The following is a 25,518-nucleotide window of genomic DNA, read 5'->3' as shown; positions in this document are numbered from 1 at the left end:
TCTCTGATTGTCAGGCAGCTCTCTATGTGCCAGATACAGGAAGATGGCCAAGGGGAGAGCTGCTGCGCATGTCCATCTGCAGCAGCTCCTCCCACGCAATTGCATAGCATCCAGTCTCCTCCTTGATCTTCATTATCACTATCAGTCAGTCCCCAGTCATCAGGTTTGGGCAGTGTCGGTGGTGAGTCACAGTGTAATTGAAGTTGAAGAGTGTATGTGTGTGTGGGCAGGCAGTAAGTGCGTGTCTGTGTGTGTGGAGGAGACAGTCTGCAGTCAAAGTGCATGTATGTGTGTGCGTGTGTTGGGGAGAGGGCAGTCTGTAATCCAAGTGTGTGTGTGTGTTTGGGTGAAGGGGGAGGGATCAGTCTACAGGGTCTGGAACTCATGGTCGACACCAATTAGGTCGACACCAATTGGTCGACACACTTTAGGTCGACACCTGAAATAGGCCAACATGGACAAAAGGTCGACATGAACAACGTTGACATGGAAAAAGGTTGACATTTGTTTTTTATGGGGATTTTTTGTGTGTCATTTTTTCCGTAATGTGTCCGGGAACCCCAATTAGTGCACCGCATCCCCTCGCATGGTGAGCGAACTTTGGGCAAAGTGCCCTGCTCCGCTACTGCCGCGCTCGGCACAGGTTACCGTTCCCAATTGTAGTCCACGTAGATTGTAAAGTATGAAAAAGTTTTAAAAAATGGGAGAAAAATTGGGAAATCGCATGTCGACCTTTTCCCATGTCGATCTTGTTCATGTCGACCTTTTGTCTGTGTCAACCTAGTTCAGGTGTCGACCTAAGGTGTGTCGACCAATTGGTGTTAACCCAAGTGGTGTCAATATAATTGGTGTCGACCTGGAATCCGGATACCCAGTCTACATTTATATAGTGACCATCTGGGGCATTTAGCTCAGTAGAGTGTCTACTTGTGCAGTGTTTATGTGCTTGAATAAGGGTCCACACACAGCTTTTCATGTTCAGTAAATAAAGGAAATGGAGCTTTTATTGCCGGCATACAGAATTGAAAACAAAAATAACTTAGCCCTCACTCACGGCACTAGCTAACTTCTTGGTCTCTCTGCAATGGGCAGCTAGCCTGCATGCAAAGTCTCAAAGTCTTTACAATCCTATCTCTCACAGGTAGGGCTGTATTAACCCATTGGGGGTGATTCAGACCTGATCGCTCGCTAGCGTTTTTTGCATTGCTGCGATCAGGTCAGAACTGCGCATGTGGATGCACCGCAATGCACATGCGTGTCGTACAGTTACAAAGCGGATCGTTGCTGTGCGATGGGTATTATGAAGAATCCATTCGCACAGCCGATCACAAGGTGATTGACAGGAAGAAGGCATTTATGGGTGGCAACTGGCCATTTTCAGGGAGTGGTTGAAAAAACGCAGGCGTGTCCAAGTGTTTGCAGGGTGGGTGTCTGACATCAATTCCGGCCTCGAACAGGCTGAAGTGATCGCAGCGGCTGAGTAAGTCCTCAGCTACTCAGAACCTGCACAAACTGTTTTTGTACTGCTCGGCTGCACAAGCGTTCACACACTTGCAAAGCTAAAATACACTTCTCTATAGGCAGCGACTATCTGATCGCAGCACTGCAAAAAATAGCTAGCGAGCGATCAAGTCTGAATTAGGCCCATAGCCAGGTCCCTATGCTTTCAGGTATTTCGTGCCCCCTCCAGAACTTCAATCTTCCACCTCACTATAGCTGTTGCTTGGGAAGCAGAGCTTATACCATGATTTACACTTTCAGTATTCACACCGACACCAATGCCTAGTTGAAATAAAGTCTGCTGACACTGTCTCTTTCCCTTCCCATTACCTCAAAGCAAACCTCAGCTGACTACGAGTGTGCTTTGTCTTCGGTTTGCTATACAACAGCCAGGCAGGTAACAGATAAGCAGGTGGCGATGGGGGGAAGGGAGCCCCCCCCCCTCCCTTCCCCCCAGGTGGCGATGGGGGGAAGGGAGCCCCCCCCCTCCCTTCCCCCCATCGCCACCTGCTTATCTGTTACCTGCCTGGCTGTTGTATAGCAAACCGGAGGGGGCATGTAAAGTCATACAGATAGGAATACTGTAGGGACACAACTGAGTTACATGTACGTCTAGTTAGTCAATGTTCAGGAGTTCAGCAGGGAGGCCGCTTCGGGAAAGTCACCTTTGAGGCTTCTGGTGGACCTGGCGGGGACGACCCTGTAACACCAGCGTGAAGGAAGCAAGTTAAACATGCTGTGGCCGAGGTATAGCTGGTTCTTTACTATCTTCGTTGCCCGCTTTTTAGCTCTGGACAGGTACAGGTCCTGGACTGAGGGAAGGTCGGCCCCAATGATCTTCTCTGTGGTTCTGACCACCTTTTAGAGCCTGCATCTGTCCCTCGCGCTGGCGGAGCCATACCATACGAGTATGGAGGAGCATAGTACCAACTCCACAATCGCGGAGTAGTAGAGGAGCAGAAGCTTCTGTGGGATGTTGAACTTCCTTAGTTGACTGGAGAAGAACAACCTCTGCTGTGCTTTCCCGACAGTGGCATCAGTGTTGGACCCCCATTTAAGGTCCTGGGAGAGTGTGGTCTCTAGGAACTTGAAGGAGTCCACTAGCGATACCACCCTGTCAGCAATCGTTAGCAGAGGTGCACTAGCTGACTTATTCCTGAAGCCCACTATCATCTCCACAGTTTGAGGGGGTTGAGCTCAAGGTTGTTGTGGCTGCACCACTGGGCCAACAGGTCTACTTCCCGTCTATAGGAAAATTCGTCCCCATCCTTGATGAGGCCAATGACGGTGGTGTCATCAGCAAATTTGATGATCTTTACTGATTGCGCCTCTGAGGTGCAGTCATTTGTGTACAGGGAGAAGAGCAGGGGTGAGAGGACACAGCCCTGAGGGGCCCCTGTACTAATGGACCGTGCTTGAGTGGTGAATTCCCCTGCTTTCACCACCTGTATCCTATCTGTCAGGAAGTCTACTATCCAGGAACAGGTAGCTTCTGCGACCCCTAAGCGAAGTAATTTGGGTTGGAGGATGCTGGGGACAATTGTATTGGCCGAGCTGAAATCGACAAACAGGACCCTTGGAATATCTAGGTGCTGTAAAATGTGGTGCAGGCCCAGGTTGACTGCATCCTCGACACATCGATTCGATCGATAGGTGAACTGTAGGGGGTCCAGTTGGGGGCCAGTCACAGTTTTCAGGTGATTCAAAACCAGACACTCAAGCGTTTTCATAACCACAGATGTCAGTCCTATTGGCCTGTAGTCGTTCAGGTTCGTGATAGGGGATTTCTTGAGGACTAGGACGATAGTGGACCTTTTGAGGCAGAAAGGGACTTTCTGTAGCTCCAGCGATTTGTTGAAGATCTTGGTGAATATGGGGGCGAGCTAACCCGCACATACTCTCAGGGCAGATGGTTACACTCCGTCAGGACCCGCAGCTTTCCTGAGTTTGGCCCTTTTAAACAGTGCCTCCACCTCTTCTTGTGTGACTTGCAATGCTTGGAGTTGGCCGTCAGTGTTCGGGGCATAGTAGAGGTGATTGTTTGGGTCGCAGGGGACTTCTTTTGCGAACCTGCAACAGAAGTGGTTCAGCTCGTCTGCTAGGTCTTGGTGCATGGCGGTAGACTTTGATGTTTTCTTGAAGTTGGTTATGGATTGCATTCCTTTCCATACAGATACGGGGTCATTGGTGGAGACATCGCTTGTCAGCTTGTCCAAAAAATGCTTTTTTACTAGCCTGATTTCTTTAGTCATAGAGTTCCTAGTTCGGTTGTATAGTGCTCTGTCACCGCTGCTATAGGCCTCCTCTTTGGCCTGTCGAAGTTGCCTGAGCTGGGCGTCGTACCAGGGCTTGTTGTTGTAAATGCGGTAAGTCTTGGTAGGTACACACGTGTCCTCACAGTAGCTGATGTAGGATGTGACAATGTCTGTCAGGTCGTTCAGGTCGGTTGCCGAGGCTTTGAAGAACCCCCATTCCGTGCAGTTGAAGCAGGCCTGGAGCTTCATCTTAGCCTCGTTGGTCCTTTTCTTAACAGTCTTGATGACAGGCTTAACCGCTCTCAGCTTCCGTGTACAGCTAGGGAGCAGGTGGATGTAGGTGGAGTAGGTGGATGAGCCAGTGGTCAGATAGGCCGAGTGCAGTACGTGGGATAAACCGGAAGGCAGACATGAGGTTAGTGTAGCAGTGGTCAAGGGTGCGCCCTTCCCTAGTGGGACACATGACCTTTTGTTTGTACTTAGGTAGCTCCTTGCTCAGGTTAGTTCTGTTAAAGTCGCCAAGCACTATAATCAAAGAGTCTGGGTGTTTTTGTTCTATGTCGGATATGCATATGGCCAGGTGGTGCAAGGCTTCGTTCACGCAGGCGAGGGGAGGGGGGTGTACACTCCCACAAGGACAATTGAGGCAAATTCCCCGGGGGGAATAGAAGGGGTTGCAGTTTATACTTAGCATCTCCAGGTGAGGGCTACATGATTTGCCTAGAATCGTGGAGCACCATCTGTTGTTGATGTAGAAGCGGATACCACCACCCTTCATTTTACCTGAGAGAACCTTGGAGCAATCGGCCCTTAAGAGACCAAAGCCCGGCAGACACATCGGGTTGTCCGCAATATGGTCGTCCAGCCACGTCTCTGTAAAGCAGAGAGGACGGACGACCCTGTAATGCCTGACCCTGCTCTGCCCAGAAAGAGGGACAGTTCATCGAACTTGTTTGCTAGTGTGCACATGTTCGAGAGCAGGATTGGGGAAGTACAGACCGGTGCCCTTGCCTCCGCCACCTCACTAGGGTGCCTGCCCAAAAGCCTCTCCTCTGAGCCTGGGTCCTTCTACTAGGGCCGACATGAGGGCATCCATCATTCTCTTTCTGCTCGGTCATCCACTTTGGCATCCACAATGTCTCTATCCCTGCCACACAGAACAGATAGGGCAGCGAGGGCTGCAAGGGACGCTGATTTGCCCACCGACGGGCCCAAACATGGGGTAAGCACCGTGGGAGCACTCCAAGTTAGGAGGGCTTCCATGCCGTATTTGGTCACTGGTGGGGTAGACAAGGGCAGGGGAAAACAAGGGGAAACAGGTATTTTGGCTGAGCTACATAGCTCAGAGGCAGCCATCTGTGGCGCCATCTTGGATTGTAATCGCTATAATCATTATTGCTGTAACCTATTGCTGCTCTTTAATCCAATGAGTATATTTGAGACAAGTGATAAATAAAATCACTTTGCTTTTTATATTGCCAATTTAGTAAATTATTACAGGACAAAGGCTTGTGGAAAGGTGTTAGAATCCAATTAATTAACTAAATGTACAATTAATTAACTGTGTACAGAGCATGTTACTTTTGCTGCAAATAAAATGTTTTGCTGAAAACTTAAGCAGATTTAGGAAGCATCAGTTTTAAAAAAACTGATACAGTTTGAAAATTGTCCATTCTACTAAAGGCTAAAGTGTACATCAAAACACGCAAAGAAAACCCATCAGGTCTAAAACACCTGTCTTGGTTTTTATAACTGGCAGGTACACAATCTGTAAGATACAGAATCCATTGGTAAATGGGGGATTTTTATACTGGTTTACTGTAGTGTGCTGGGGAATTTTTCTCTGTGTTTTCTTTCTAGATAACACCTCTCTTTCTGACACCTGCTATCCTTTATAATTATACTGGTTAAGTCCATGATGAAACATGTTTGGGTGGTTGCCACGAAGATGCGGACAAAGTGTCGTCAGCACCTGGGGCAGAGACGGAACTACCATTGGTGCAACAGGTGCAATGCACCGGGGCCCCTGAGGACTAAAGGGCCCACTGTTGCCAAAACAAGCAATGAGTTTTCTGATTCACTGCTGTTTGTGAATTAAAGAAGCTCACAACCGATGTAACTGGCACTGTCAGAGTATGCCTGTCCCAGTGCCAAACTGAGGACAGCACAAGGGGCGGGGGCAGTTGTGTTCCTGCCCCCACCAAGGTACACTCCCTCTGTTCTCCACACCACACAAGGCATTGCGCCTGTACCCCTGTCATCCACTGTCTGTCACTGTCATCCACTGCCTCCTCCTGTTACCATCTACCTCCCCCTGCTTTCCACTGTCACCCTCTGCCTCCTCTTGCCTTCCGTTGGGTCCACTTGCCTTGCACTGTCACCTTCTGCCTCTCCCCTTCACCCACTGCTGTGTAGTACATTGTGAACTTGGGTTGGAGTGGAGGAGGGGGCCCAAATTATATTATATTAATGCACCTGGGCCCATCACTCACAAGTTCCGCCATTGACCTGGGGACTGCCTTGCAGAGTATCCAGAAATACTTGGAAGCTGGATGCTGGCTCAGAGACAGAGCATATCTAGATAATTGCCACATTCTACTAACAGACTTGTTGCCATTTGATATGCCACATTTTAATGTGTTCAATGTACAGTACATACAATTTAAGAAAATATACATGTTTCTAAATGTACTACACTATCTGTGCTCCATATGTATATGCACCCTAGCATATATTGATATTTAATTTTTGATTACTTTATTATTTATGAAAGTATAGATTATATTGCAACATGAAGAAAATATAAAATGAAAAAACTAATTGAACTTGTGATAGTGAAGTTTTTTTCATCAAATTTCATTCTTATCAGTAAGCATTATATGTATTCTGAATAAGAAACACTAGATGGCAGTGCACTTTTAAACCAATTAAAGTAAATTATTTCTCTATCGTCCTAGTGGATGCTGGGGTTCCTGAAAGGACCATGGGGAATAGCGGCTCCGCAGGAGACAGGGCACAAAAAGTAAAGCTTTTTCCGATCAGGTGGTGTGCACTGGCTCCTCCCCCTATGACCCTCCTCCAGACTCCAGTTAGATTTTTGTGCCCGGCCGAGAAGGGTGCAATCTAGGTGGCTCTCCTAAAGAGCTGCTTAGAGAAAGTTTAGCTAGGTTTTTTATTTTACAGTGATTCCTGCTGGCAACAGGATCACTGCAGCGAGGGACTGAGGGGAGAAGGAGTCAACTCACCTGCGTGCAGGATGGATTGGTTTCTTGGCTACTGGACATCAAGCTCCAGAGGGACGATCACAGGTACAGCCTGGATGGTCACCGGAGCCACGCCGCCGGCCCCCTTGCAGATGCTGAAATCAGAAGAGGTCCAGAATCGGCGGCTGAAGACTCCTGCAGTCTTCTAAAGGTAGCGCACAGCACTGCAGCTGTGCGCCATTTTCCTCTCAGCACACTTCACACGGCAGTCACTGAGGGTGCAGGGCGCTGGGAGGGGGGCGCCCTGGGAGGCAAATGAGTACCTATAAAGGCTAAAAATACCTCACATATAGCCCTAGAGGCTATATGGAGATATTTAACCCCTGCCTAATTTTTCTAAATAGCGGGAGACGAGCCCGCCGGAAAAGGGGCGGGGCCTATCTCCTCAGCACACGGCGCCATTTCCTCTCACAGCTCCGCTGGTCAGGACGGCTCCCAAGTCTCTCCCCTGCACTGCACTACAGAAACAGGGTAAAACAGAGAGGGGGGGGCACATTTATGGCGATATTTTGATATAACAAAGCAGCTATAAGGGAGCACTTATTATAAGACTATCCCTGATATATATATAGCGCTTTTGGTGTGTGCTGGCAAACTCTCCCTCTGTCTCCCCAAAGGGCTAGTGGGTCCTGTCTTCGTTAGGAGCATTCCCTGTGTGTCTGCTGTGTGTCGGTACGTGTGTGTCGACATGTATGAGGACGATATTGGTGTGGAGGCGGAGCAATTGCCAAATATGAGGATGTCACCCCCTAGGGAGTCGACACCAGAATGGATGCCTTTATTTATGGAACTACGGGATAGTGTCAACACGCTAAAGCAGTCGTTTGACGACATGAGACGGCCGGACAATCAATTAGTGCCTGTCCAGGCGACTCAAACACCGTCAGGGGCTGTGAAACGCCCTTTGCCTCAGTCGGTCGACACAGACCCAGACACAGGCGATGACTCCAGTGGTGACGGTGACGAATCAACCGTATTTTCCAGTAGGGCCACACGTTATATGATTTTGGCAATGAAGGAGGCGTTACATTTAGCTGATACTACAGGTACCACTAAACAGGGTATTATGTGGGGTATGAAAAAACTACCTATAGTTTTTCCTGAATCAGAAGAACTAAATGACGTGTGTAATGAAGCGTGGGTTGCCCCTGATAAAAAGCTGATAATTTCAAAGAAATTATTGGCATTATACCCTTTCCCGCCAGAGGTTAGGGAGCGCTGGGAAACACCTCCTAGGGTGGACAAGGCGCTAACACGCTTATCTAAACAAGTGGCGTTACCCTCTCCTGAGACGGCCGCACTTAAAGATCCATCAGATAGGAGGATGGAAAATATCCAAAAAAGTATATACACACATGCAGGTGTTATACTACGACCAGCTGTAGCGACTGCCTGGATGGGCAGTGCGGGGGTAGTTTGGTCAGAATCCCTGATTGAAAATATTGATACCCTGGACAGGGACAATATTTTACTGTCGTTAGAACAAATAAAGGATGCATTTCTTTATATGCGTGATGCACAGAGGGATATATGCACACTGGCATCACGGGTAAGTGCTATGTCCATTTCGGCCAGAAGAGCTTTATGGACGCGACAGTGGACAGGCGATGCGGATTCAAAACGGCATATGGAAGTTTTGCCGTATAAAGGGGAGGAGTTATTTGGAGTCGGTCTATCAGATTTGGTGGCCACGGCTACAGCCGGGAAATCCACCTTTCTACCTCAAGTCACTCCCCAACAGAAAAAGGCACCGACTTTTCAACCGCAGCCCTTTCGTTCCTTTAAAAATAAGAGAGCAAAGGGCTATTCATATCTGCCACGAGGCAAAGGTCGAGGGAAGAGACAGCAACACGCAGCTCCTTCCCAGGATCAGAAGCCCTCCCCGGCTTCTACAAAAGCCTCAGCATGACGCTGGGGCTTCTCAAGCGGACTCGGGGACCGTGGGGGGTCGTCTCAAAAATTACAGCGCGCAGTGGGCTCACTCGCAAGTAGATCCCTGGATCCTGCAGATAATATCTCAGGGATACAGGTTGGAATTAGAGACAGATCCACCTCGCCGTTTCCTGAAGTCTGCTTTACCAACGTCCCCCTCCGAAAGGGAGACGGTGTTGGAAGCCATTCACAAGCTGTACTCTCAGCAGGTGATAGTCAAGGTACCTCTTCTGCAACAAGGGAAGGGGTATTATTCCACTCTTTTTGTGGTACCGAAGCCGGATGGCTCGGTAAGGCCTATTCTAAATCTGAAGTCCTTGAACCTGTACATAAAGAAGTTCAAGTTCAAAATGGAGTCACTCAGAGCAGTGATAGCGAACCTGGAAGAGGGTGACTTTATGGTATCCTTGGACATCAAGGATGCGTATCTCCACGTTCCAATTTACCCCTCACACCAGGGGTACCTCAGGTTCGTTGTACAAAACTGTCACTATCAGTTTCAGACGCTGCCGTTCGGATTGTCCACGGCACCTCGGATCTTTACAAAGGTAATGGCCGAGATGATGATTCTTCTTCGAAGAAAAGGCGTATTAATTATCCCATACTTGGACGATCTCCTAATAAGGGCGAGGTCCAGAGAACAGCTAGAGATGGGATTAGCACTGTCTCAGGAAGTGCTAAAACAGCACGGGTGGATTCTGAATATTCCAAAATCCCAGTTAATGCCGACAACTCGTCTGCTGTTCCTAGGGATGATTCTGGACACGGTTCAGAAAAAGGTTTTTCTCCCGGAGGAAAAAGCCAAGGAGTTATCCGAGCTTGTCAGGAACCTCCTAAAACCAGGAAAGGTGTCTGTACATCAATGCACAAGAGTCCTGGGAAAAATGGTGGCTTCTTACGAAGCAATTCCATTCGGCAGATTCCACGCAAGAATTTTCCAAAGGGATCTGTTGAACAAATGGTCAGGGTCGCATCTTCAGATGCACCTGCGGATAACCCTGTCTCCAAGGACAAGGGTGTCTCTTCTGTGGTGGTTGCAGAGTGCTCATCTATTGGAGGGCCGCAGATTCGGCATACAGGATTGGATCCTGGTGACCACGGACGCCAGCCTGAGAGGCTGGGGAGCAGTCACACAAGGAAGAAACTTCCAGGGAGTATGGACGAGCCTGGAAACGTCTCTTCACATAAACATTCTGGAACTAAGAGCAATATACAATGCTCTAAGCCAGGCAGATCCTCTGCTTCAGGGAAAACCGGTGTTGATCCAGTCGGACAACATCACGGCAGTCGCCCATGTGAACAGACAGGGCGGCACAAGAAGCAGGAGTGCAATGGCAGAAGCTGCAAGGATTCTTCGCTGGGCAGAGAATCATGTGATAGCACTGTCAGCAGTGTTCATCCCGGGAGTGGACAACTGGGAAGCAGACTTCCTCAGCAGACACGATCTTCACCCGGGAGAGTGGGGACTTCATCCAGAAGTCTTCCACATGCTGGTAACCCGTTGGGAAAGACCAATGGTGGACATGATGGCGTCTCGCCTCAACAAAAAACTGGACAGGTATTGCGCCAGGTCAAGAGATCCGCAGGCAATAGCTGTGGACGCGCTGGTAACGCCTTGGGTGTACCAGTCGGTGTATGTGTTTCCTCCTCTGCCTCTCATACCAAAAGTATTGAGAATTATACGGCAAAGAGGCGTAAGAACGATACTAGTGGTTCCGGATTGGCCAAGAAGGACTTGGTACCCGGAACTTCAAGAGATGATCACGGAAGATCCGTGGCCTCTACCTCTAAGGAGGGACTTGCTTCAGCAGGGTCCCTGTCTGTTTCAAGACTTACCGCGGCTGCGTTTGACGGCATGGCGGTTGAACGCCGGATCCTAAAGGAAAAAGGCATGCCGGAAGAAGTCATTCCTACTTTGATTAAAGCAAGGAAGGAAGTAACCGTGCAACATTATCACCGAATTTGGCGAAAATATGTTGCGTGGTGCGAAGATCGGAGTGCTCCGACGGAGGAATTTCAACTGGGTCGATTCCTACATTTCCTGCAATCAGGATTGTCAATGGGTCTCAAATTGGGATCTATTAAGGTTCAAATTTCGGCCCTGTCGATTTTCTTTCAAAAAGAATTGGCTTCAGTCCCTGAAGTCCAGACCTTTGTTAAGGGAGTGCTGCATATACAGCCTCCTGTGGTGCCTCCAGTGGCACCGTGGGATCTCAATGTGGTTTTGGATTTCCTAAAATCTCATTGGTTTGAACCACTAAAAAAGGTGGATTTGAAATATCTCACATGGAAAGTGACCATGCTTCTAGCCCTGGCTTCTGCCAGGAGAGTGTCAGAATTGGCAGCTTTATCTTACAAAAGCCCATATCTGATTTTCCATTCGGACAGGGCAGAACTGCGGACTCGTCCGCATTTTCTCCCTAAGGTGGTGTCAGCATTTCATCTGAACCAGCCTATTGTAGTGCCTGCGGCTACAAGTGACTTGGAGGACTCCAAGTTACTGGACGTTGTCAGAGCATTAAAAATATATATTGCAAGGACAGCTGGAGTCAGAAAATCTGACTCGTTGTTTATATTGTATGCACCCAACAAGATGGGTGCTCCGGCGTCTAAGCAGACGATTGCTCGTTGGATCTGTAGCACAATCCAACTTGCACATTCTGTGGCAGGCCTGCCACAGCCTAAATCTGTAAAGGCCCACTCCACAAGGAAGGTGGGCTCATCTTGGGCGGCTGCCCGAGGGGTCTCGGCATTACAACTTTGCCGAGCAGCTACGTGGTCAGGGGAGAACACGTTTGTAAAATTTTACAAATTTGATACTCTGGCTAAGGAGGACCTGGAGTTCTCTCATTCGGTGCTGCAGAGTCATCCGCACTCTCCCGCCCGTTTGGGAGCTTTGGTATAATCCCCATGGTCCTTTCAGGAACCCCAGCATCCACTAGGACGATAGAGAAAATAAGATTTTACTTACCGATAAATCTATTTCTCGGAGTCCGTAGTGGATGCTGGGCGCCCATCCCAAGTGCGGATTATCTGCATAAATTGTACATAGTTATTGTTAACTAATTCGGGTTATTGTTGAAGGAAGCCATCTTTCAGAGGCTCCGCTGTTATCATACTGTTAACTGGGTTTAGATCACAAGTTGTACGGTGTGATTGGTGTGGCTGGTATGAGTCTTACCCGGGATTCAAAATCCTCCCTTATTGTGTACGCTCGTCCGGGCACAGTACCTAACTGGAGTCTGGAGGAGGGTCATAGGGGGAGGAGCCAGTGCACACCACCTGATCGGAAAAAGCTTTACTTTTTGTGCCCTGTCTCCTGCGGAGCCGCTATTCCCCATGGTCCTTTCAGGAACCCCAGCATCCACTACGGACTCCGAGAAATAGATTTATCGGTAAGTAAAATCTTATTATTTGTCCTATGGGAGCAGCTACACATGTTAACACTCTGGCAACCAAGGGTAGAAAGTCACGAATTTATGCTTAAATTATGTAATTGTGTATAAAATGTGTGCTTTACCGTAATTTCTTCCCTTTGTCTGTTATCTTGGCTTTATTTAAAATTCCTTCTTTATTTTGGGTTACCTGTCAATACAAGAAACAGATTGAAGTCATAACTTTTCTTATGTAAGCTATGCAGAGTTAAAAGTTATTTAGATACCTAGTGGCTGATTCTATTTCAGACACAGCCACGTCTGTGTCATTAGATGGTCACCCGTTGCAACTTTATGAAAATGGTGCTACAAAGTCCTTCCCTGGACTAGGGGCCTAATTCAGACCTGATTGCAGCAGCAAAATTGTTCTCTAATGGGCAAAACCATGTGCCCTGCAGGGGGAGTGGGGGGGGGGGGGGGGCAGACATAACAGCGCAGAGAGAGAGTTAGATTTGGGTGGGATATGTTCAAACTGAAATCTAAATTGCAATGTAAAAATAAGGCAGCCAGTATTTACCCTGCACAGAAACAATATAACCCAAATCTAACTCTCTGCACATGTTACATCTGCTACACCTGCAGTGCACATGGTTTTGCCCATTAGAGAAAGATTTTGCTTTTGCGATCAGGTCTGAATTAGGCCCTAAGTCGTGCGTCTGTATGTGTGAGAACTGAGACGCCCATGGTCAGCATTCATAGATGCTGAAATACCAGTTGGTGCCTCTTTACACGCACCATCAGTTGCACCATCTAAGCTTGCACCAGCCCTATGTCAGGTGCAGATTTTCCATCACACAACTGTTTTCAGCGATATGCCCACGACACTCTCATAACACGCCCATAAGATGGACCATCTCCATTGATAAAGCCTAATATTTATCTTACTTTAAACCCTTTAAGAGGTCAAAGAACACAGTACGCTATTGGCGTATGGTATACCGTAAGGGTATGCACGTTGCGTAACAATCGCTTAGCCGTAGTCGAGACGCTCTAGCGTCACGTTCGCTTACGGCCAAGAGATCACAGGCAGGCACGCTATAGGCTGCCGACTAACGTAATGATATACTATTAGCGTAGCGGTGGCTTGGGACCACGAGGAGATCACAAGCGTCGCTGATGCTCACAATGTTAAACCTTTACAGCTATACCATAAACAATATATTTATGCAATAACCCTTGGTGCAGTGATAGGGTGTAAGTGTAACACAGTGTAACCTTATTAACTGTATGAGCGTCTCCGACGCTCTGCGAATACTTAGAAATATAAGAAATACACAGATGCCGTCTAACGCCTTATGTGAATGTTCTATTTGCAAAAGAATAATACAATACAAGTCATACACTACCAATATAACATAGACTACCTAACCAGATAACTACACATGAAATACAATAGCTGTACAATAACACTTAAGAGAAAGAGAGAGAAAGAGGAGAAGAGAGAGAGATATATGGCTCACGATAACAAGAAAGACAATATGATTGCGGAGAAAACTTACGCTCAAGGGAAACAATCGCATGCGCCTCTGGATATCCAGCTCCCGATTATCAGCAATGAGAACCGTTGAAGAGAATAGAGAGCTGGCCCAGATCGGCTTGTCCTTTTATACCCTACACATAATACAGTACAATGGTCCCTATATTCTTATTGTTCATTGGACACAGGAATTCGTCTTCGCATTATAACAAAAGGTCATAGGTTGATTCATACAGGTGGGCTGTGACTATTTCCAACTGCTCAGGTGGGTGGGAAACTAGGTTTCCCGCCGCATGGATAATAAAGTGCAAATATAGTAAAAGTCCATAAACTTCTTATGTCCATAACTATTCGCACGAGCGAGTTATCCGCTTCAAACCAACACCGGAATATTGCTAATTAAATACTCTTCCGATGGATACTAAACACCACTGTATAACCCTTGTCTGACCCTTCGTATCAAACAAAGAGGGATCTCTTTGTCTATGAACATGCTACATTAACTAAACTTTCAGATTCTATCAAAGGGACCATGATCTACAAAATACATTATATGGTAAAAATATGTAACGATCGAGTCGCCCGCTAGGAGCACATAAACTCTACCGTAAATGCGCATACCGTGCGCCTGCGGGTGCACGCAACAGCGAGTATGCGCACGCACGGGAGAGCGTACGCATGCGCAGCGGGGACACATATGAGGTGCAAATATGGCAGTGTGCATCATGATATTTTTCTGACTTTGACATCATGCATCTGCTAAACCACCTACCTCTCTCTACCCAGGAACGCCACTTACATTTTCAATACATTTCTGAGACTATGCATCTCCCATGTGGCTCAATTGCAACTCTGACTCAGGCTATCTGGACACATGCGCAGTGCGGAATAGATGCACTGAACGCGACTCAGAATCAGGCCCTTAGAAGCAATCTGTGTTACAGCATTCACACTATATAGCTAAAACATGAAATATTACGAATGTCTTTGCGAGCTATTTAATATTTATAGTGATTAATTTATTAAATTAGCATCAGCTGCAAGTGAAATTTAGATTTTGCTATAGTCTTATCATGTAAGAGTCTTACAATAAAGGAGAGAGTCAGCTCAGGATCCTGGCATTTGGGATCCCAACGATGGAATCCCGACACTGCTCGGATTACCGATGCCAGGAACCTAACATGGACCTAAATGCCTCTGGGATCCCAAATGAAGGGCTGCCGGGACTCCAGACTGGTAAGCTGCTGGAGGGCAAGAGGTTTAGGTTACGGGGGGAGGGGCGAGCGGGTTAGGGTTAGGCTGCAGGGAGGGAGGGTTAGGGTCAGGCTGCAGGTAGGGGAGGGCTCGAGTTAGGGAAGTTAGAGATTATGGGTACTATACATACCAAGTAAGTGTCAGGATCCTGATTATTGGGATGCCGCTATCAGTATTTTCACTGCCAGCATCCCAAGCGCCGGGATTCCGATACCATCCCCCGGTATCGCCCTGGCTAGCATTGATTAGATGATATTTTTCACATTTCAGTGAATATGGCTTAGCTATGGCATACTGTCTCATGTACATTGTTACACGCTGAAATGTATTTCCTATGTTACTTTGTTTACAACTATATGAGATGTTATTGAAGAGATTCATAACTGTGTAAACGGGACGCAGTCAACAGTTAGGGTTAGGGTCTAGGGGGGTAGGTTTAGGCACGGGGGGGGAGGGGGTAGCTGTAGCCACCCCCCACCCTCCTCCAGAGTCTTAGCCCTGTGACTTAGCCTTAGCCACCACACCCACTATCTTAGCCCCAGCCACCACACCAGACTGGCCAGGGTTAGGGTAAGAGGTAAGGGGAGGGGGAAATTGATTGCCTCATCCCCTGTTGGCATTCTAATTGTCAGGGTGTCGGTCATGTGACCGCGGGCATCCTGACCACCGGCCTTGGGTATCACACCAGTGTAAAGACACATGGCTTTCATAAAGTGTGCAGACTTCAGAAGTGACTCCAGAGTAAGCTTATGCATTACTGTGGTTCAACAATTAATCTGGGCACTATTATAGGGCATTAAATTAACAATCACTGTGGGGAGACGTGTCTCTCTTGAAACATGGGGTGGAGGTTATGACCGAAGCCCTACAAAGCCCAGGGGACCATGGGCCACACATTTTCAAATGAAGCCCAACTTTAAGTTATCACACCAAACTACTGTCGAGAAAAAAATATAAAAAAAACTATGTTCCGTATTAGAGTTGCAAAATAACTGCTAAATACTTTTATTTTGTGCTTAGCCGCCTGGAGATACATTCGCACTTTTTATAGAACACAGTTCACGTCTTGTTCCCCTGTATTAGAGTCTAAATTTATCAAAATAGCCTCACAGAGCTTCATTAGACAGATGCTAGGATTGTCAGTAATCTGCACATGTTTCCGCAGAGTTCCTCTTCGTGCAGTATTCAACCTGCCTGGAAGAATTTCCATCATTTCTTTCAATTGTTGCCCTTCTTGCATCTTTCCAGCTGAGGGAAGGTTAACAAAAAAAAAAAAAAAACAGGAAAATATCCTAAGGCGACTTGATACGGTTTGGCTGAAACAATTAGACGTAAAGGACAAAAAATAAACAGTTGAAATTGTTTCTTAGTAACCTAACTAAAAACTGCCAAGAAATGAATCTGTATAATTATAAAAGCACCTCTTTATATAAGAGATAGCGTAGATTAGTTTATACTTTTACTTTCATGATCATATCTTTTATAGGTGTCCGTCTTCTTTATGATCAATAAAAAATAATTTTGCCCCTAAGCTGCAGTAGCCTTAGAGACAATTTTATTCAAAATTGTTTATGAACATTGCGAGAAATTGCGCCCTAAAATAATCCTTGTGTTTTCCATATGTTCATTCACCTCTATCCAACATCCTTCATTATTTGTAATCAGAAAGGAGGTGGCTGGTAATGACATATAGTAGTTGCAAAAAGTTATAGAAAATCTAAATAAAAGTAATATAAAGTCATTCTTAGGGGTATATTCAATTGAAGTAAAAAACTGCCGTCTGTCGAAAAGACGGCAGTTTTCGACTTTTTATGGTCGAATCCTGATTCGACATATTCAATATTTTGCTAAATTTTATAAATTCGAAAAGCATGTGGATCGGCGGAATAGCTGCCGATCCACGTGTTTATGTCGAAAACGGGGCCAAATCCGACAGAATCCATCTCAGCCCGACATCAAAATAATGTCGGACTGAGATGCGGACCCAGAGGAGGCAAGGGGGGGGGGAGCCGCAGGGAGACGGGGGGACAGGCGGCGGGCATACAGGGAGATTAGCGCTACAGTAGCGCTGCAGCTGGATGTACCTCAGCCGCCCGACCTCACGGCAGCTTCCACCTGGCTCCAGCACGCTGCTGGAGCCGGGTGGAAGCTGCCGTGAGGTCGGACGGCTGAGTGACATCCTGCTGCAGCGCTACTGTAGCGCTGATCTCTCCTGTATGCCCGACTGTCCCCCGCGGCTCGCCCCCCTCGCCTCCTCTGCGTCCCATCTTAAATTCGACTTGAAAAAGTCGAATTAAGATGGGGATTGAATAGGTGTTGTCGGATCCATTCCGACAAATACATGTCGGAACTGTCCTGCCTTAGCCCAGTGCCTAGGTTGCCTATGTGGTAATTACAATAGATCATTACACCATCACAGGATCCAATATATAATTCTATATTTATTTCAGATATTTTTACATTCTTGAACACAGGATAATCTAAAGTATGCCTAATTACAAGGAGAATGTAACCTCTATTTACAGTTTATATACTCCAAAACGAAAGCTGGCTACACACCATGTGACAGTGCGACCCAGTGATATGGCAATGCGATTTATAGATACACCGCATCTGTACACACTAAACAATCCATGACAGCTCAATGTATTGTTACGTGCTGCATGCAACAACACTGTGTAGGTCGTGGAATCGTCCCATTGGACGTGCAGCACATTCAATGGGATGATTCAATAAATGACGGCCGGGAACGACGGATCGGTGGAACATAATATAGGATTAGTGTGATATATCGTTCAATCAGCATCGGAGTGATATATCGCACAATGGACTTAATTCAAGGTTGATTGCAAAGACAAATCTTCCTCTAATGGACAAAACCATGTGCACTGCAGGTGGGGCAGATATAACATGTGTAGAGAGAGTTAGATTTCGGTGGGTTATTTTGTTTCTGTGCTGGGTAAATACTGGCTGCTTTATTTTTACATTACAATTTAGATTTCAGTATGAACACACCACACCCAAATCTAACTCTCTCTGTTACATCTGCCCCACATGGTTTTGCCTATTAGTGGAAGATTTTGCTTCTGCGATCATACTTGAATTAGGCCCAATATATCTTATAGTGTTACTGTCATTGTCATTGAACAGATATCTGCTGTTAACCAAATGGCAATACAATGTAGTATATATTTCTCTTACGTCCTAGAGGATACTGGGGTCCATTTAGTACCATGGGGTACAGACGAGTCCACTAGGAGCCATGGGCACTTTAAGAATTTGATAGTGTGGGCTGGCTCCTCCCTCTATGCCGTCCTACCAGACTCAGTTTAGAAAATGTGTCCGGAGGGACGGCCCAACCTCTTGAAGGGTTAATGGTTCCGTTCGCTGCTGACAGGACACTGAGCTCCTGTGGGAACTATTCGCAAGCCCACCACGGCGAGCGTACATTCCCGCAGCACGCCGCCACCACTAACAGAGCCAGAAGAATGAAGAGTGGTGAGTACTGAGCCGACGTCCCGGGGTGCCGGCCATTATGGCAGCATGAGGGTACGGAGACGCACGTCTTCTACAGGGGGCAGAATGCGTCTCCGTACACAGTACACAACTGCGTCCCCGTACACTGTACACAGTACCCATACTGGCACAACAGCCTTAAAACGGGTATCTCCATTTTAAGCACCAGATTCCTCAGCCAGTATAAAAAAAGTGGGAAGACCATGTGCAATTGAAGGGGCGGGGCTTCACTATGAGAGGATACAGCAGCTCACCAGTGTCATTTTCGCTCTGCAGTGCACACAGACGCTGACAGGACATGGACAAGCAGCTCCTCCAGTGTGACTCCAGATTGCCTCAGCAGTACCAAGGGGTCATAGCAGGGGGTCAGCGTCTATTAGTGTACTAAGTCCTTTATCAGGGTACTTAGTCTGCGACCCGGCTAAGCTTGGTATTAGTGATAAGGGCGCGGTGGGGCTGGCTCCAAACAACTCTGTGTCTCCCTGAAGGGCTCTTTATGGGTTAATTGTGCTTAACCTTTCGTGTGTGTGTGTGTGTGTGTGTGTGCTGTCACGTTACATTATGTCAGGCAAGGAGAGTGTCTCTTGTATCGGAGAGTGTTCCTCTTCACCAGGGGGCTTACTACTGGGTACTCACGGTTCACAGATTAGCGGGGCTGAACCGGAATGGGCTAATTCTCTTAAGGGAATGATCTCAACTCTTTCTACAAAATTGTCCCGCAATTAGAAAGAGACGCAATACTTAAAACAGACTGTGGATGAGTTTATGAACAGAGACTCAGTCCCCAAAGCAGCGTCTCACTCCCCTCCCATTTGTCCGCAAAAGCGATCTCTGGCCCATATCCTGTAGTCTGAATCTGACAGGTCAGACATGGAGGAGGGGGAGGTGGACACAGGAGGGGGGGGGGATGCAGCTCTGTCACAGGGAATAGAGGCTCTTGTAGAGGTTATCAGAGATGTTCTGCACATTCCTGTTAAGGTGTCAGAGGAGTGTGATTAATCTTATTTTAATGTAAAAAAGAAGTCCTCAGTTACATTTCCTGTGTCAAAGGAATTGAATACCCCGTTTGAAGAACCATGGGTCAATCCTGATAACAAGTTTCAGACCCCTATAAGGTTGCACTCATATTTTCCTTCTCCGCTGAAGGATAGGAAAAAATGGGAAAATCCACCGATAGTGGATGCATCAGTCTCTAGGCTGTCACGAAAAATTGTATTGCCTGTTCCTGGTACAGCTTCCCTGAAAGACACGGCTTAGTGTAAAATTGAGATTACACTCAAATCATTGTACGCACCTGCTGGGGTGGCCCAAAGACCCACTATTGCAGGTGTGTGGATCACTAAAGCCATTGCTAAATGGTCAGGTAACCTAATTGAGGGGTAAGATTCCTTATCTAGGGGGGATGTTGTCTTACTCCTGCAGCATATACAGGACTCTGTGAACTTTATGGTGGAAGCCATAAAGGTAATAAGCGCGCTTAACGCACGCACCACCGTATAGTGTCGGCACGCAGGGGCTTGTGGCTACGCCAGTGGACTGCTGACGCAGACTCCAGGAAAGGCGTTGAAGGCCTACCATTCACAGGAGAGGCATTGTTTGGAGATGAATTAGACAAATGGATCTCCACGGCTACTGCGGGTAAGTCTACGTATCTTCCTTCCACAGCCCCCTCAACCAAGAAGAATTATTTGGCTCCTAAGTTTCAGTCCTTTCGGACGGCCAAGTTCAAGGGCAAATTCAGAGGTGCTTCTACGTCCTCCAGCGGCGCAAGAGGTAAACCACACATACCAGCAACAGCAGGTGCTCAGGAACAGAGTTCAGGCTCTGCTTCCTCAAATTCTTCAGCATGACGCTGGACCGAAATGCATGGAAGGCTGTCCGGTGGGAGATAACTACAATTCTTCATTCAGATCTGGTCAAATTCGTACCAGGATCCCTGGGTCATAGATCTTATTTCCCAGGGCTACAGACTGGAGTTCCAAAGGCTCCCACCTCACAGATTCTTTATAGCAGGCTTGCCAGTTTCACAAGAGACAAGTATAATTTTACAGCATGCCATCCAAAAACTGGTACAGACTCAGGTTATTGTTCCAGTTCCACCTCATCTACTAAACAAGGGATATTATTCCAACTTGTTTGTAGTACCGAAGCCGGATGGTTCGGTAAGACTACTTCTGAACCTCAAGTCTTTGAACCCGTACTTACGAGTGTTCAAATTCGAGGTGTATTCTCTGAGAGCAGTGATCTCAGGTCTGGAGGAGGCGGCATTCCTAGTGTCTCTGGATATCAAGGATGCGTAACTTCATATTCCGATCTGGCCGCCTCATCAGGCTTATCTCCGGTTTGCACTGCATGACTGTCACTACCAGTTCCAGGCCCTGCCATTTGGTTTCTCCACGGCACCAAGGGTGTTCACCAAGGTGATGGCAGAGATGATGTTTCTACTCCACAAAATGAGGAGTGAACATAATTCTGTACCTGGATGATCTCCGGATAAAGGCGCCATCCAGGGAAAGGTTGCTGGACACCATTGCTCTCTCAACCAAACTCCTCCAGGATCATGGGTGGATTCTGAAACTTCCGAAATCTCACCTTGAGCAAACACGGAGGCTCCCATTCCTGGGTATGATACTGGACACGGAGTCAAAAAAGGTGTTCCTTCCATGGGAAAAGGCATTGGTAATCCAGTCGATGGTTCGGGATGTCCTGAAGCCAACCCGGGTGTCGGTGCATCTGTGCATTCGCATTCTGGGGGAAATGGTGGCCTCTTACAAGGAACTTCAATATGGAAGGTTTCACGCAAGACCCTACCAGCACAGTCTGTTGGACAAATGGTCCGGATCACATCTTCACATGCACCAGAGGATCCGTCTATAGCCAAAGGCCAGGATCTCCCTTCTGTGGTGTCTACAGTTTTCTCACCTCGTCGCAGGACACAGGTTTGGAATTCAGAACTGGATTCTGTTAACCACAGAAGCAAGCCTCAGAGTTTGGGGAGCAGTCACTCAGGGGCTGCAGTTTCAGGGAAGATGGTCAAGTCAGGAAGTCATCCTTCCACTCAACATTCTGGAGGTGGTGTTTTCTCCACTTCCTCTGATCCCAAGAATTCAAAAACGAATAAAAAGGGAAAAGGTTCAAGTAATACTCGTTGCTCCGGACTGGCCAAGAAGGGCCTGGTACGAGGACCTTCTGGAGATGCTCCTCGAAGATCCGTGGCCTCTACCTCTTCGCGAGGATCTTCTGCAACAGGACCCGCTCATCTATCAGAACTTACCGTGGCTACATTTTACGGCATGGAAGTTGAACGGCTGATTCTAGCCAGGAGAGGGATCCCTAACAAGGTTATCCCAACTATGATCCAAGCCAGGAAGAGGGTAACGTCTAAGCATTACCTTCGTAGTTGGAAGAAATACGTCTCTTGGTGTGAGAGCAGAAATTATTCTGTGGTGGAATTTCATCTGGGATGTTTCCTGTTTTTCTGCAGGCAGGCATGTATGTGGGCCTGCGTCTGGGCTCCATAAAAGTCCAGATGTCGGCCTTGTCCATTTTCTTTCAGAAACAATTGGCTTCTCTCTCTGTGGTCCAGACGTTCTTGAAAGGTGTTCTGCACATTCAACCTCCCTTTGTGCCTCCCACGGCACCTTGGGATCTCAATGTGGTGCTGCAGTTCCTCCAATCGGACTGGTTTGAGCCTTTACAGGAGGTGGACGTAAGATATCTTACGTGGAAGATCATCACACTGTTGGCCTTGGCTTCAGCAAGACGTGTGTCAGAGCTGAGGGCTTTGTCTCACAAAGGTCCCTATTTAATTTTCCATGAGGACAGGGCTGAACTCAGAACTCGTCAGCAATTTCCTCCTAAAGTGGTGTCCGCATTTCACATCAACCAGCCTATTGTGGTTCCGTTTGTCACCAACACCTCTGCTACTTCAAAGTCTTTGGATGTTGTGAGGGCTTTGAAGGTGTATGAGAACAGAACAGCTTGTTACAGAAGGACGGACTCGCTGTTTGTTCTTTATGATCCCGATAAGATTAGGTGTCCTGCTTCAAGCAGACAATTGCACGCTGGATCAGACTTACTATCCAGCATGCTTATTCCACGGCAAGTTTGCCGTGTCCACAATCTGTACAGGCCAACTCTACTAGATCAGTGGGTTCTTTCTGGGCGGCAGCCCGGGGTGTCTCGGCTTTGCAGCTCTGCCGAGCAGCTACTTGGTCAGGTTCGAACACGTTTGCTAAGTTCTACAAGTTCCATACTTTGGCCTCTGAGAACCTTCAGTTTGGTCAATCAGTTCTGCAGGAACCTCAGCACTCTCCCACCTGGTTTGGGAGCTTTGGTACATCCCCAAGGTACTAAATGGACCCCAGTATCCTCTAGGACGTAAGAGAAAATTAGATTTATGGTAAGAACTTACCGTTGTTAAATCTCTTTCTGCGAGGTACACTGGGCTCCACAAGGAATTACATCGGGGTGTACAGTAGGATCTTGATCTGAGGCACCAACAGGCTCAAAGCTTTTGACTGTTCCCAAGATGCACAGCGCCGCCTCCTCTATAACCCCGCCTCCATGCCAGTGAGCTCAGTTTTGTTAACCAGCCCAATGCAGTAGCAGGTACCAGAGACGACAACCGATTACACCACACACTCACCGCAGGAGAGGGTGTCAGCGGATATACCAATACCAACCCAAAAAAGCTAAGTGCGTCAGGGTGGGCGCCTTGTGGAGCCCAGTGTACCTTGCAGAAAGAGATTTAACAACGGTAAGTTCTTACCATAAATCTCACTTTCTGCTGCGAGGTACACTGGGCTCCACAAGGAATTACATCGGGAATGTCCCAATGCAGTTCCTCACGGGAGGGGACGCACTGTAGTGAGCACAAGAACCCGGCGTCCAAAGGAAGCATCATGGGAAGCAGTGGTATCGAAGGCATAGAACCTTATAAACGTGTTCCCTGAGGACCACGTAGCCGCCTTGCACAACTGTTCAAGGGTCGCACCACGGTGGGCCGCCCAAGAAGGTCCAACCGACCGAGTAAAATGGGCCTTAATGGTAGCAGTAGCTGGATGACCAGCCTGTACAAAAGCATGTGCAATCACCATTCTAATCCATCTAGCCAGAGTCTGCTTGGAAGCAGGCCAGCCACGATTGTGAAAACCAAACAACACAAAAAGAGAATCAGATTTCCTTAGGGAGGAAGTTCTCTTCACATAGATACGGAGAGCCCGTAGCACATCCAAAGACCATTCTTTGGGAGACAACTCAGGAGAATTAAAGGCCTGAACCACAATCTCCTGGTTTAGGTGGAAAGAAGACACCACCTTAGGCAAATAACCAGGCCGCGTTCGAAGGACCGCCCGGTAACAATGAAAAATCAAATAGGGAGACTTGCAGGATAAGGCACCCAAGTCCGAGACCCTTCTAGCTGAAGCAATAGCCAGCAAGAATAGGACCTTAAGGGAAAGCCACTTAAGTTCAGCAGAGGCAAGAGGCTCAAACGGAGACACTTGCAAGGCCTCCAAAACCACCGACAAGTACCAAGGGGCCACAGGCAGCACATAAGGAGACAGAATCCTCAACACACCCTGAGTGAATGTATAGACATCAGGTAGGGTGGTAATCTTTCTCTGAAACCAAACCGACAAGGCAAAAATGTGAACCTTGAGGGAGGCCAGACGCAGGCCTAAGTCCAGGCCCTGTTGTAGGAAGGCCAACAGTTTGGCCTTGCTAAACTTGAAAACATTGTTTTGTGAACCTTGAGGGAGGCCAGATGCAGGCCTAAGTCTAGGCCAACAGTTTGGCCTTGCTAAACTTGAAAACGTAATTTTGTGAACCTTGAGGGAGGCCAGACGCAGGCCTGATGTTTGATTGTGAGACGCACACCAAATGACGCACACCAAACGTCATGATTGTGAGACGCACACCAAGTAAAGTAAGCATTCCAGACCCTATGGTAAATCTGAGCAGAAGCTGGCTTACGGGCCTTCAACATAGTTTGAACGACCGCCTCCGAAAAACCCTTGGCCCTGAGGACGGAAGCTTCAAGAGCCATGCCGTCAAAGCCAGACGGGCCAAGTCCTGGTAAACTCAAGGGCCCTGAAAGAGGAGGTCTGGTCATTGTGGAAGTAGAAGGGGACAATCTAGCGAGAGGCCCTGTAGATCGGAGAACCAGTGCCATCTGGGCCACACTGGAGCTAGCAGAAGTAGGTTGCCTTCTTCTTGCTTGAACTTCCGTATTACTCTGGGCAGGAGTGACACCGGAGGGAACACGTACGGCAGCCGGAAGTTCCATGGGATTTACAGAGCATCCACGAACGCTGCTTGAGGATCCCTTGTCCTTGCTCCGAAGACCAGAACCTTGTGATTGTGTCGAGACGCCATCAGGTCCACATCTGGGAGGCCCCACTTGTCCACGAGAAGTTGAAACACCTCTGGATGTAGGCTCCATTCTCCGGCGTGCACATCCTGACGACTGAGATAGTCCGCCTCCCAGTTCAGAATGCCCACGGCTGATAAGGCCGGCAGATGGCGTTCTGCCCACTGAAGAATCCGTGATACTTCCCTCATTGCCATGCGGCTTCGGGTGCCGCCCTGATGATTTATGTACGCCACCGTGGTGGTGTTGTCCGATTGCCCTGAATAGGTCTGTTCTGTATGAGATGCTGGGCCAGTGTCAACGCACTGAACACTGCCTGCAGTTCCAGAATATTTATCGGGAGTAGAGACTCCTCCTTGGTCAACCAACCCTTCAGACTGGCATCCATTGTCAGGAGGACCCAGTCGGATATCCAGAACTGATGGCCCCTGCTCAATTGATGGTCCTGCAGCCACCAGCTCAGTGACAGGCAGACCTACGGAGAAAACGAGATCATGTGAGATCTTATCCGGTG

General features: G+C 47.8%; 1 protein-coding gene across 3 annotated transcripts in view; it reads right to left on the bottom strand.

The window, feature by feature from the left end:
- ARHGAP15 (Rho GTPase activating protein 15) overlaps positions 1 to 25,518 on the bottom strand; it is a 1,201,663-nt gene that overhangs the window by 963,295 nt on the left and 212,850 nt on the right. For all 3 annotated transcript variants that reach the window (XM_063933735.1, XM_063933734.1, XM_063933733.1), the window contains exon 4: positions 12,471 to 12,535. In XM_063933735.1, coding sequence (XP_063789805.1) covers positions 12,471 to 12,535 — 65 coding nt within the window. The remainder of the gene's footprint in view (positions 1 to 12,470; positions 12,536 to 25,518) is intronic.

This window comes from Pseudophryne corroboree, chromosome 7 (genome assembly GCF_028390025.1).
Source record: "Pseudophryne corroboree isolate aPseCor3 chromosome 7, aPseCor3.hap2, whole genome shotgun sequence".
In the NCBI taxonomy this organism is placed as follows: domain Eukaryota; kingdom Metazoa; phylum Chordata; class Amphibia; order Anura; family Myobatrachidae; genus Pseudophryne; species Pseudophryne corroboree.
This window is presented reverse-complemented; position numbering and strand designations above follow the sequence as displayed.